The 13,786-nt window shown below is 36.8% G+C and overlaps 3 protein-coding genes across 7 annotated transcripts in view; all 3 read right to left on the bottom strand.

The window, feature by feature from the left end:
• Positions 1,013-3,403, bottom strand: LOC18588637. The gene is made up of 2 exons (XM_007013183.2): positions 2,755-3,403; positions 1,013-1,243 (listed from the first exon to the last, which is right to left on the bottom strand). Exon 1 carries the CDS (start codon positions 3,243-3,245, stop codon positions 2,778-2,780), a length of 468 nt encoding a protein of 155 aa, XP_007013245.1. The 5' UTR covers positions 3,246-3,403; the 3' UTR covers positions 1,013-1,243; positions 2,755-2,777.
• LOC18588636 lies at positions 5,007-6,998 on the bottom strand. Its single transcript, XM_007013182.2, has 3 exons — positions 6,341-6,998; positions 6,112-6,187; positions 5,007-5,575 (listed from the first exon to the last, which is right to left on the bottom strand). The coding sequence occupies exons 1-3, from the start codon at positions 6,536-6,538 to the stop codon at positions 5,448-5,450; spliced, it is 402 nt and encodes a 133-aa protein (XP_007013244.2). The 5' UTR covers positions 6,539-6,998; the 3' UTR covers positions 5,007-5,447.
• Positions 9,732-13,786, bottom strand: part of LOC18588635 — a 7,848-nt gene continuing 3,793 nt past the window's right edge. For 3 of the 5 annotated variants that reach the window (XM_018128281.1, XM_018128282.1, XM_018128284.1), the window contains 5 exons: positions 13,360-13,474; positions 12,422-12,538; positions 11,460-11,542; positions 11,134-11,381; positions 9,732-10,171 (listed from right to left, as the gene is read on the bottom strand). In XM_018128281.1, the coding sequence (XP_017983770.1) occupies positions 11,281-11,381; positions 11,460-11,542; positions 12,422-12,538; positions 13,360-13,474 (416 nt within the window). In that variant the 3' untranslated portion in view covers positions 9,732-10,171; positions 11,134-11,280. Of the gene's footprint in view, positions 10,172-11,133; positions 11,382-11,447; positions 11,543-12,421; positions 12,539-13,359; positions 13,475-13,786 lie in introns of those variants that run through there. The other 2 variants (XM_007013174.2, XM_018128283.1) reach the window with 2 other exon arrangements.

Genomic DNA, 13,786 nt, shown 5'->3' with positions numbered 1-13,786 from the left:
GTATGCCTGCATGTAGCTGTCAGTTTTCTCTTCTCTTTTCCTGGTTTTATATTTGACGTGAGATATGAAACAAAACAAAACAAAGATGGTCTGTAACGAGTTTTATTCAGTATAGCTATATAAACATTCAGCACGGCTGCCTTGTAGCTGTTTCACATTTGTTCGGGTACTCTTTAATTTGTTCCAAATTATTACCGTCAATGCGAAGGCTTCAAGTTTATATTTTGATAATCATGCAATAAATAAGTGTTAATTACAAAATCTAACGCTAATCTCTTATCTGAAGCTAATCATACACTTTGGTAAAACATAAACTTGCTTATGGTAGAGTCTTCTAGTAATATAAATATGTAATATACACAAGAAATGAGTCCTCCCACCCACTATTGAAAATCATTAACCACTCGAAAAGGCAGAGGAATAGACCTTGAGTCAATTATATGATTCGAAACCATCAAGCATATTGACAACCTGGGGTGGGTGGTTTGGATTCCATATTCTCGACAATGATGACAGGAAAAGAAAGTTTTGAGGGACTCATGGTCATGGAGCAGTCATTGGGAAAATTAAGTTGTATGTATAATTGTTATTTGCATTTTGGACGGCTTGGAAAGTGAGTTAAGCTAGAAACTTGTTAAATAGGTTTTTCAAAGCACCATTCACCAAACTCCAACCCTCATTTTGCCCATGTCAACTGTAATTCCTTCCAACTATTCAACCCACCCACCTGAATAACCCTTGAAACTACTACTAACATATTATATCTTGGTTTCCATTGAATTTTTACATACCTTCAGGTAGCTGCGTAAAAAACCAGGTCATATTTTCTCTTCCTGCAGCATGTTAAGACATGACAATGTACCAAACACGAATTTGTTGGTTTTGATGTCAGAAATTTCGTAATCTTGCTAGCTTCTTCACAATTTAAAAGGTAATGATTGTCATGACATCGGTTTTCAGATGAGTACATTTACGAACTTGCCATGTGGGGTCAAAAGAGAAAAGAACAGGCTTGGAGTAAGGGAGAATTTTACCATAACTAGTTTTAAAACATCCACAAGACCTTCAATAATGGGGACCAAATATAAGGAGAAGATAACACTACTGCAGAAATCCGGGGTACATATACACAAATAGATTCTGGGCGATAAAATTATCAGTAGGCTTAAGTCTAGATGAGACTAAAATCTTACAATTACAGAGGACAGATGTGTAATGTAATCTGAGCAGCAAACACAACGCCCTGTGAAGAACCATAAAGTAGCAGGTTAGGATTGAATGATAAAAGAGACAAGCAATTAAAACTTGGAAAAATTGCACTTCACACCAAATGCCAAGATGAGAAATTATCAAACTATCTATGCCTCATCCATTATTCCACTAAAAGATCCACTCAATGATATCTTTCACACATTCTTCCCACGGCTTGAAAATTTGTTTCATGCAGTGTGCATGTCATGGTAAAATCTTAATACAATAAAATTACTAGTTTATAAACAATATAGTTCATTTGAAATGCAAATCAATTTATCCTCGCCGTTCACAATAATCTGACTTTTCAACAACAGTATCATTGAAGACAAAGATTAACTCAAGCGGGAAGCCCAAACAAAATCAATAACAAGCTATATGCTGAAAGCATGACATTTCAATTTGAAACTATGTAAATAAAATATCACAAAAAATAGCTCCACTTGTAAACGTATATAACCCAATTTATGCCTAGTAGGCTAGTAATCCTGTCTCCATTACCACCCAGAGAAGAGGACTTTAGGAGATAAAGTAGGTAAAGTTGTCCTCTCCACAGCCCTTCATAGCAGATCAAACTTCAGCATCAGTTTCAAATTTCATCTCTTCTTCAAAGTCTCACAGTAGGTCAATTCAATTAAAGTTAGATGTTCATGATCATGGAAATTCAACAGAATTTCACTTTCATTGTATAATTACAATACCAAACTTCAAATAAGCTTATTCTACAAGAATATATGTTCACATTTACATCTAACAAACTAATAGCCCAAATTATTCAAATTTTACTGCATCACAGGGTTGGTGAACATTATGCAAGTCAGCTACTTCAATGATGTACACACTGCAGGATTAGATTATTAAAAAAAAGCCCCAATAGGGAGGAAGTGGCATTGCAATAAGAGACAACCTTCAATACATCAACACAGCTAGAACAACATAATCCAGATAACTCTTGATGGCTAATTATTATATTAAATAACTGGACAATAGCTTAGATTAAAAAAAAGCTTCATCAAACTAAAATAAAGACAGAGAACGTCACATACTGACACTAGCATATGCCCAAATCAAAGACCATTATTGGAAAAAAGCCACTTATACCCATTTAACTTACAAGTTCATATATACAGTCCCATCCTCCTAAATCAACAAATTTGACATCTCATTGCACAAAATTAAAACTCAAGTGTTCAACCTCAAGCAAGCTTCAAAATTAGACAATCGAACTGATTATTCAAGGTCAATTATAACTAGTCCATTAAAATTGGCAGAAAATTTCAAACCCATTACCAAATTTACAAACTTTGATCCCTCAGTTGGGAAAAAAGCGTCACATGTCGCTTTCAAAGAAATTATCAACAAAAAGAATTGGTACCAAAGAAAGAAAGACAAGCAACCCCATTAGCACTAAAATCTTCAGTTACAAGGTTTTCCAACAGAACAGTTAAAATTAAATCGAGGGAAAGGGCACTTTGAAACTTTTCAAAGTTCGGAAAGTCAAACCTTTATTATTTTAGTAGTTAGTTTTAAGAGGATGAATGCTGGCCTTCGCAGAAGGGGCTTTCGTCGAAATTCTTAGCTGGATATTTAGCCGTAACCATCCCAACTTCAAAGACCAAATTATCCCCACTGGATCGGATCCCCGTTATGGACCACCACTTGAACAAAGCCCGGACTCGGATGCCGTCCAGCTCCGCTATCTTACCCTGGTCAATTTTCCCCGTTATCCGCTTGGAGTACGTGGCCAGGTAGTTGTCAGGCGGGAGCGTGATCTTACACGTGCCACCAAGCTCGACGGCGAAGTGGCCGGATGATTGGTTTAGAGTGTACTTTTGGACAGAGGCGGGAAGGAGACCGACTGGGAAACCGTAGGTCGTAAGCTCGGTGTGAGCCTGGGTGAGTGGCGGTTTCGGGATATTTGGGGTCTGGGTTTGGGAGGAGAAGGGTAGAATAATGAAAAGGAGAAGCGAGAAGAGAAAGAGAGAATTCTTCATTTTTCTTTAAATTGGTCTCAATTTTCCTTGCTCGGTGCGAATGAGGGTTTTGTTCTTCTTTATATTTTTTCCTATTTTTCTGTTTTTGTTTTGTTGTTTAGGGGCGAGGTTAGTTCAGAGGAAGAAGGACGTAGGAAAGACAGCAGCAGTTAAGAGTTGGATGACGACATGACGTGTTGACGAGGTAAAGCCGTAAAGGGCAGAGAAACGACATCGTTGTAGGTTACATGCAAAATGCCTTTTCACCGCCCTTATTCTGCCGAGATGGGCCTTAAGACAATTTATCTAGCCCAATCACGTACTATAATTTCTTGCTTGAGGCCCATGACTCAATAATTTTAGGCTTGAAAAAGAGACCTTTATCCCCTTACCCTTGACCCAGGTTGAACTTGGTGGCACCGGATACCCAACCTGATTCCTGACACATACCATATATCCTCTTAATTAGCAATTGAACTGTGTCATAGTCAGATAATCTAGGCTGCCCACTGCCACTCCGCAGAGAAGCTGCCAGAGGACCCTCCATTTACATTATTGTGCGACGGCCAGCTCAGTCCCAGGCAGCTAGCTCTCTATTTGTAGCCATAAGATTTGGCTGTAAAAATTGACATCTTTTTTGTTTTTTTTTTTTCATTTCTTTTTCTGGGCAATGAAATTTCGCAATCTTGAGTTTGATTTGTTTGTTTGCTGCAGAGGGCGCAGACTTCCTCTTTCGCCCTGGAACCTCCGGTCGAGGGTACAAAGTACAAGCAGAACCTTCCTGCTTTGGCGTATACTTTCATTCATGTTAGTGGGTGTCTGGTACCGTTTATAAATTGCATAAATAGAAATAAGGCGTTTAGCTTTTAAATTTTAAGTTTGGAAGAGAAACTCATTTGAGTTTTTTAGACGAAATTATAAATTAATTTTTTAAAAAAATTCTAATTTTTAATAACAAATATATATTTAGTGCCATTTCTTTACTTTCTCACTTTACTTTTTAATAATTCATAAAATTTTATTCATCTTTCATTAGTCGATTTAAAATTTTCTTTTGATTTGTTAAATTTATTATTTTTAATTATTAAAAATTATTTTTGTTTATTTATTTATTTTTATTCTAAAGTTTAGAATTTTATTTAATAAAGTTGAATTTTATCATCCAATAATAATTATAAAACGTTGTAAAATGTTCTAAAATAAAATTGAACACAGTGGGGATGGCTGGGCTGAGACGCTGCGATTACCAATACTTAAGCCCAAATTTGAAAATGTCGGGGCGCATCACACATGCAACGTTTGCCTGTATCGTTTAAAAAGTATAGCCACACATGAAGTGACCTGCACATCAAAACTCTCTTTGTATATCTAGGTATACATACATATATAGAGGAGATTGACATAAGCAAGTCCCAATTTCCATTCTTCACCATCAACAATTAATCACCAAATGAAATTCAAGTGTTAAAACTTGAACTGATAAAACAAGTACTATCCACCATACCTTAGATTTTCTTTTCTTTTCTTTTTTTTTTCATTTTTTTGGTTGGCCTTTCCATGAGGCGGAGACTAGGTCCAAATGTTGGTTCCATTCGAAGCCACATCTTTTGCATGCACGATAGTATAGTGAAGTTGGATGGAATCTGGGCCTGGATGGGTCCAGGTCGATTTCTGTACTAATCAAACTCTTAAAAACACATGAAATGTCCTCCAAAGATCAGGACAAAATCACATTAAACGAACAGTGTTTCAGGTATCAATCACCACTGCCACGGGGCAATGTTTGATGCCAAAATGGCAATTTTATATCTATGCCAGCAAAGAAAAGAAAATCAAAGTACATAAAATACTATAAAATATAGTAATAATTACAATATTGTTTTGCTGCTAGCAAAATACGATAGCAAAGCAGAACCTGGATGAGCTTACACACAGTCTTTTAAGTAGCTGTAGTGCAGTTCTTTCTTTTTTTCTTTTTAATAATTTAGAGAAGATAGATTTGACTTAAAAGATCTCTTTAATTGAAGGAATGGCCAAGATCTCTTCCTTTACTCTCCTCTACAGAGGACAACAAGAACTTGGACAATTCTATAATAATATATAGTACTGTATGTTTTAAATCCTAGTAATACTACAGAAGTTGATTCTTCTTTTTCTTCTCTATCATCTATGGTTTTTAGGAGGTGCAGTGGTAGCACAGGAAAGCAAAATGATGTTCATCCATCAACAAGGAGAAGTCCAAAGCTCTGCATTTTTAACCTTTGAGACACTCTCCAGCACTTCAAAAGGGATTATATCACCAATTACAACCACCCTCTTGCTTTCCAGGTCTACTTTGTATGAGGTCACTCCTGTTTTTTCATGGAACAGGCTGGAATTACATTACAGTAATAAAACAAAGACACAAACTAAAAAGGTATACATAGAAGCAAACAAAAATTGCAGCGCAAGCAATATACTGTATGGATGAGTGATGACCCTTGTGCATTTTGGCCAATCTATGCCTTTACTTTTGAGTCTGTTAGGTTACTGAAGTCTGAAAATTGTTAAACAACTGATAAAACACAATTTAAAAGAGAGGGGATGTATAGTGGGGGGAAGGTAGAGAAAGACAAGATTCAGAGGGTCAATGAACGGCTATAATGCTTTTGAATAATTTGTTGTTGTTTAGTGTTAGGTCCTTTGAGATCACTTAATTGATTAAAAAAATGGAATTCATGCATTCTTGCAGTAAAAGTAGTGAAAACGGTGATATAGAATTTCCGATGAACTGTATTGCAGTTCTTGGTTTGGACAGGTAGAACGATGAATCTTTTGAACAATAAAAAGAGGGGGGAGGGGGGGGGGGGGTGGAATCAGAGAGATAAAGGAAGAATATGCTGCTTACCATCCAGCTTGGAAATGTGCTTCTCTACTTTTCTTGCACAGCCATGGCAATGCATTGATACCCTCAGTACCACCATCTGCAAGGTTAAATCAACAGAAAAGATTCTCAAATTCCCTTCGATCCTTATTGACAACCCTCTACTTAAGCCATCTAGCTATTCATGTTTTCATTGACTATATGGTCTACTTTAGAATAAAGGAAACATTAGAGATAGATAAAAGAACCTTACCTTAGGCTTAAGTTGAAAGGCCAAGGTCTGATGATTGCTAGCAACGACATCTTTCAATCTCAGCAACTGGGGTTTTTCAGATGTTATCAATGGCTTTTTCTCGAACTCATCTTCCAAGGTGTTCATGCAGAAACAAGAGCATGAGCCTGAAGACAGATATAAACAATCTAGCATCTTGCCAAAACTGAGTTTTCCCATTGCTCCCAAATTTTCTAACACACAAAGACAAATATAATCTCTCTGACCCTCACTCACTTAGGAAACAGAAACATGCATACATAACCAAATGTCGAAAATCAACCAAAGCAAACTTCACGCCCCCTGCATTATAATAATATATGTAGGGAGACAGAGAGGGAAGCTAAAGGTCAAATTTTCTTGGGAGACACAAAAGCTAGACAGAACCTAATGAAGCTATTGAAGAAGAAAAGAACCTTCAAGGCCAATTTATGTTCAAGAGTTGCCACTAGTCAACAAAGTTTTCAAAAGGTCACTGGACAACCCAAAACCAAAAAGGCACTCTTATCTTCGGTTTTCACCGCAAGCAGCATTTGTCATGTGGTGAGCTACTAATAAAGACAGCATCCACCTGAAAAATTATTCTATAAGGACTGAAGGGGAGGGATAGGGATGTTCATGTGCGATTTGCAGTTGGCTTGATTTGAAAGCGAGCATTCACTGTTTCATGTGACTATTCTTTTTGCTTATGAAAGAAAATTTAAAAACACACTGAAAAAAGCAAGTGAAGAGGGCTATTATTTCATATGACTAATAAAGGGGCAGAGAAAGCAATAAAACAGGGGTCACAGTCACCAGTGCAAGAAATTGCCAAGGACAGCTGAAACCTGGCATGGCATGTGATGATAGCTATGAAATAATAAGAAGATATATTTATCGCCAAAGACTTGTTAAGCATCTTTAGTAGTGTGTATAAGTACATTTGGTAGATGATCATGGCGCATGGCCTTGAGCATGCATTTTTAAGAGATCAAAAACAACTTTATAATAATCAACTATAGATGAATATGCTGTATATCTAATCAAGTTTCTCTTTTTTTAATTTCAAATTACATCACATCCTTTGTTATCCCTCGTTTTTTTATATGTACATAAATTAAGGATACACTAGCTGTCTGCATGATGAATAAACCAAAGCATGGAAGGAGACATGAAGATTGATTTTGATTAAACGAGTCTAATTTCCCTACCTGTTCATGACATTAACATATGATATTAGAAAAACTATCTTTTTGGGGTGGTGTTAGTCTCTTGGAGGGAGATGTGATGGGATGAAGTAATAATTCAAAAACAGTGAGTGGGAGTTGAAGTTGTTGGCAACCTTGTCTTGATCTTCATTCTTTCAAATATTAATATAGGGAAGAGGGGGACAGGCGGCATTGAATTATTTGTGCCCCCCCTGACCTCAGAAGAGATTGGAAATTATTGGATGATTGAATATAATAGTATATTATTTCTTTCCTACAAGATTAATGGGACTGTTCTCTAAACAGGTTGGTCCATGTGACGATGGTTCCTTTTAGTGGGAGGAAAGGGACGAATTTTCGAAGAAAAAGAAAAGTTAGTGGTGAAGTCATGTTGGGCACGTGTTCGTCACATGACCTTTTGGGCATGCAAGTGCAACAAACCAAAGCCGGATTTGCCAATTTTTCATGTGGAGGCATTCAAAGAAATGTGGGTGACAGAGAACCAGCACAGTTAAGGGGCCAAATGTTCTGTTTCTGGTGACTAAAAAGCCTAAGAGGAAGCACCGCCACTTGGGTTTATTCTGGGCAAACGTTCTTGTTTTCTGGATCACTAAAATGTTTACGTAAATGTGAATCAATCAGTGCTCTTTAGTCTTTACTGCAACGTGAGTGCACCACCTAATGCTGCAGAAACAGGGCAGTGTAGCAAAAGAAGCATTAACTCTAGGCACCACTAGTACAAAACTTACAAAGGTATCTTGTCGGCAACTTTATGTCATGACGCGGTTCCCCCTCCCCCCCAGTGGAATCGAGGACAAGACCATGCAAATATGGCTGAGCCAGGCGCTAAAGGGAAACTTGGAATGGTGCAGAATGTCTTCATCAAACTTGGGGGTGTTTAGCTTGATGGTTCAAAATAATCTTTTTTGGGGGGTGAACCTAATTCCCAAACCCCGAATATCGACTAGATTTGCTTCTTCTAAACAAAAGGGTTAATGGGAAAACACAAAAAAAAAAAAAATTGTTGCTCAACTATCGAATCTAATAAAAAGGAGGATAAATTTCAATTTAAAATATTTTCCTTCCTGTTCACGAGGAAATTTGAACAACACCAAGCTTTGAAGGGTCTGGGCTCTGGAGAAAAGGGGAAGCAATAAGTGGATTTCCCACTAGAAAAAAGAAAGCGCAGTTTTACTTGACTGAACTTAATTATAGTATTAAAAGAGCTCAGAGTTTAATGTTGTACCAGATGATAGAGATGAGCAATACATAGTAATACAAACTGAGAAGATGAAGGCATTTATTTTTTGAGTGGGATGAAGGGGGCATGCTATTTGGTCGAGGAGGCATGGCTCGTCCCTTCATGTAGTGGTCCAATTCCACATTTCACTGCCTTACAAACCAAAAGAATATTGAAGCTGAAAGGTTGAAATGATAAGCTACGGAGATTGGAAAGGCTACCTAATTCCATGTGATTCTTGTACTTTTATAATCGCAACACACAACTCTCAACATTATTTATATTTAGGGCGTGTTGCGCTCCCCATTCTTTACAGTGTCCATCTGGAATCCTGTACTCGTAATAATATTCTGGGCGGCCATGCATGTTTAGCCGCTCATCCTCAAGATGACAAACTTAAACCATTAAATTATTATCTGATTCTTTTTCTTTTCTAAATCTTGGATTGAGACCCCCATACAAGGAAACATTATCCACCTTTACAGTTTATAGTAGGAATTTGGACAACATTACAGGCCTCTGCCTCTACCTCTACCTCTTGCCTCTGCACTGGAAGGAAACGATTCTGCCGGTAAAAATTTCAAGATTCGTAGGCATCTTCCTTCCATTACACATAATAGTTTCAAACGCAGGGAACTAACGGTCAGGACCACCGACAGTAGCAGCAGATATCGAGCAAACTACTCCCAGAAAAGAAAAAGAAAAAGAAAATCATCACATGGTTGACATTCCCGGTTTTCTTACATATACTACTACTACCCATTTGCTACATTCGCTGCCACCCATAAATATAAATGCCCGATTCATAGCACAACATTCTCAACATCTTTTCTTGATCACATAGTTATACGGGGTGTGTTATTTGCCAAAAGCGGCACAGTTTGTTGCTTTTTTTTTTTTTTTGGAAGAAAACATTCATATTCATATAGCACAGTGCTAATGTATATGAGCGCCAGTGATAACATCTATTATAGCATCTATTGCCTTAAATTGTTCCTTCTCAACTTTTCTTAAAAACAAAAATAAATAGGAGATTCAGCAAACCAACAGGAGTTAAGAGAGAGACGGATAAGGAAAACAAGGCTTAGTTTTCAAGGAGTGACAGTTGATATTGTTCCTTATTTTCCCTCTGTAGACACTCTTCATATTCCGCAAAAGAAAAATCATTTTTCGAACTGAATATCAACGAAACAGAGGAAAACATAAAAGCAAGCAGAGGAGTTTCGTGATTTTGTAGATCTCAAATCCGAAATTTTAATGGTTCCTGTAGTATATGAGTTGAACTGCAAAGGCTACATTAACATCGAAACTGCCTCTTGTGGAATCAGTTTTCAGTCATAGTTCAGCTCCCTCAACTACAAAATTAGCAGGCTATGTTCTGTACAGCTGCATTTAACAAAACCAAAAAAAAAAAAACGATTTAGAGTATGCACCCAATGGCCCAGACGATAAGCATTTCTAGGATTAAAAACTCGACAAGAAACTAAATTTGCGAATGTACCATCAGCAAGCTTACTATGGATGAGCATGCATCCATGTCCAGAACATTTTTTCATCAGTATTCTAATGCAGAAAGTGCATGACATGTCAGTTAAGTACAACCGAAAAAGTTATTATTGTGAACAAATATTTTATTTGAACACTAGAGGAGGCCGCAGGGACTTGATCATTTTGCAATGTCGCTTGGAGGGTGTGGATGGCTAAAGGCCTACGAGATAACATCACACGCCCATGATGCAAAAATATGGATGACAAAATTTGAGGTGCAACTTTTGAAATTTTCATCATTCTAAAATATCTTCTAACAACAAAAAGGAAAAAAAAATAAACGCTTTAGGTATAAGGGTGCACTCCAAATTAGAACATCTTATTCAAGTCTTCAATTCCTAAAACAAGATCCTATTTGGAACCTCTAAAATACTTATAAATCATTAGATCAAATCAATTGGTTCATAATGTATATTATCTTAATTACACCATGTATAATATTTAAGGTATGGCTAATTGCGACCATTCCTATATCAACCTTTTTATGTTGCTAAAGAATTCCCATATGAGAAAGCAAAGCTCTTATCAAGATTCTAATAAATTGGACGTCAATAGGTTCCCTTCCAATTACCTTAATCTATGCGAGTTCTAAACAACTCAAGCAATCAAGATATCCGGATGTTGGTAAAAAAATCAGCATCAAGAAAACAATCGAATAAAAGCTTATATAGCCAAAAGGAAAAAATGATTGCAGATATACAGCTTGAAATATAAACCGCTGCATGAAGTAATTCTAGTTAAACCAGGGAACAAGGAATGAAAGCTAAGCAAAGGAAACCATTAAGATGTTATAGACTTACATATAAGAAATGAAAGACCACAAATTGGAGAACCATCAATCTCTGAGCTGCTCGATTATAAACATCCAATTGATGCAATTCACTCCTTCATGTTCATCCTTGAATACCTGCAGAAAAGACAGCCACAAGAAACAGGGACATGTACATCTATCCAGATAGATACATAAAGAAAGTCACTTGCCTTGTAGGCTTGAACTTTTGTATTCCACAGTCATTGTTCACTCGCTCTGCAGTTTGCTCAACATATCCTATACGAGGACAATAACTAATAGAGCAAGAATATACGCACTTCATGCACAATCAAAAGAACAAACCTCAGAACTAACCAGTCTCCAAAGACAGCAGACTGCCATTACTAGATCCAGATGAAACTGCTTCATTAGTGGGTATGGATGTACATGTTGCATAACTGCAGAGATACTCAGCAAGTCAGGTTTGCTTCACGTATAACTGATATCCTTAAAAATTTAATAGCTCAATAGGAACAGGGAGACAACTATACATAGAAAGGAAAGTAGATTTCCAGGGAAAGCAGAGAATGGTTAGGGAAACCTTAAAAAGGAATCTAAACTGAAACAAAAAGGGGAAAAGCATTGCATTTAGAGCTTAGCAGATTAAAACATGCTATTCAATTAAGAAGTTTAAAGATAATGTAAAATGTATGCGGATGCAATGCAATAGAACAAACCAGAGTGATCACAGAAGATTTGGAATTTCGCATGCAATATAGTCTACTTGGAGAAGCCAACATGAATACATGAATAGATTATTGATAAAACTTAAAAAGACAAACAAAACATTCATATCATAACAATTCTAATCAGTTGCAGCTTTGCAAACATGAGTACATCTTATTTACCAATAGTAAAAATTGTTAATACTCTGGGTAAAATGTCAACAGTTTTTAACTTGCTCATGCATGAAGATCAATTTTTGACAACCGTAATAGAAAGAAAACAAAGCTATATAGCAGCAAAAGAGGCAAACCCGAGCACATTGCCAACAGTGACCACAATCACTCTCTCTTTTTCTTTTCTTGCTTTTGCCCCTGGAAGAACATTACTAATCTCTTTTTGTTCAATAGATTGTAAAAAGTTAATGCTAACCATGCCTTCAGTGCTACACAACATCTTGACAGAATCACAGATTCTTCGAACTTTATGCTATCAAAGATAATGCTATAACTAATCTGTTAAGAGAGGAAAAGAAAATTTATAGAGCATATTTCAGACATAGTAGCCAGTGCAGAGCGATTAGAGACAGTAAGGAGTAGTTCATTGCTACCCACCTAGCATTATCAACAAAAGGCGTTGTCAAATTACCATAGCAGCTGCCATCAGAAGCAACACAGGGAGGATGATATGTGGCACCACCAGCTGCAGCAGCAGCTGGTAAAACCGGTAACCTAGAGAAGTCACACCATCGTCAAATGGCACAGACGAAAAATCAAGATTAATTATCGTGGCAACTAAGTCAACACAATAAAACTTCTTTTAACCATTAGTGTCAGAAAAGATATCTGCAAGAATGAAAATCCTGAAATCAACTTGTTTCAATAAGTACTGTCTGCATAAGAAGAAAACAGAAAGAAGCAAAAAGAGCATACCCGTTTAAATATTCAACCATTTAAACAGGAAAAAAACCAAATGACAAGGCAACATAAAGGAGCAGTGAGATCATCTCGCCATTCTATTTCTTCCAGAAAAGCTCAACAAGCTTTTCTAAATCATCTTTTCTGGACCCTAGTAACACTTCCATTCATTTTCTTCAATTTAAAAGACATTGACTTTCAGGAGAATGAGTGCTGCAGTATCATTTGCTAAAGACTGTTATTTGAACCTTTTCCCCTATCATACAGTGCTGATGTAAAAGTTGAAATTTGTTGCAGAAAGCAAGTAAAATCAATTACGACAATGATGAATCATGGTCATAAGCGAAGTATATATGGCCATAATCTATAAGCCTCTAATTTTATTTTTAGTCCAAGAAAACTATGACATAATTGCAATCTTTGGTTAGTTTATAAGAGAGAGCCTCTTGATGAGTACAATACTCCACAACTTTCATTAATTAATCGCTAAAAATCCATCAAACTGACAGGATACCTATCACCTGGACAAAACTCAAGGAAGAACTTCGTTATTTTAGAGCTCATGCATTGAAGGGAAAGAAGGAACTGCAACTTGTAAAAGAAATTTCTCATATATATAGAGATAATTAGCGTACCATGTCAGGTTGGGATTCCTAAAATGAACTTGAGGTTCACCAATGTATCCAGAGGACGTCATATCAATCACAGGATTGCCAAGTCTACCATGATGCAGGCCCCCAATTGGCATAACTGCTTGCCCAAACATTCAAATTCAAAACGAATGAAGATCGTCTGATAAACTACAAACTTCTTTGATAGATCATACTTTGCAACTACTATAATGTTAGCCATGCCTTGACAGTTCAATGTGTTTATAGTTTACTTTTAAACTGATATCACCACCTAATCAGAATCCTCTACCCTGCACCAAATCCCTGTAGTAGGATCCACCACCGTCAAATGATTAAAGAAAACTAAGAGCTTAAATTACAGATAATATAATCAGGCTGACCTATTTACTCACCTTTCTTCAATTACAACAACCCCCCCCCCCCCCCCCCC

Source organism: Theobroma cacao, chromosome 9 (assembly GCF_000208745.1).
Source record: "Theobroma cacao cultivar B97-61/B2 chromosome 9, Criollo_cocoa_genome_V2, whole genome shotgun sequence".
Lineage (NCBI taxonomy): Eukaryota > Viridiplantae > Streptophyta > Magnoliopsida > Malvales > Malvaceae > Theobroma > Theobroma cacao.
This window is presented reverse-complemented; position numbering and strand designations above follow the sequence as displayed.

Coding starts and splice junctions, on each gene's coding strand:
- LOC18588637 (XM_007013183.2), bottom strand. CDS start 3,245: ATGAAGAATTCTCTCTTTCTCTTCTCGCTTCTCCTTTTCATTATTCTA.
- LOC18588636 (XM_007013182.2), bottom strand. CDS start 6,538: ATGGGAAAACTCAGTTTTGGCAAGATGCTAGATTGTTTATATCTGTCT. Junction 6,188..6,340: donor CCTTTCAACTTAAGCCTAAG/GTAAGGTTCTTT, acceptor TTAACCTTGCAG/ATGGTGGTACTGAGGGTATC. Junction 5,576..6,111: donor GCACATTTCCAAGCTGGATG/GTAAGCAGCATA, acceptor ATGAAAAAACAG/GAGTGACCTCATACAAAGTA.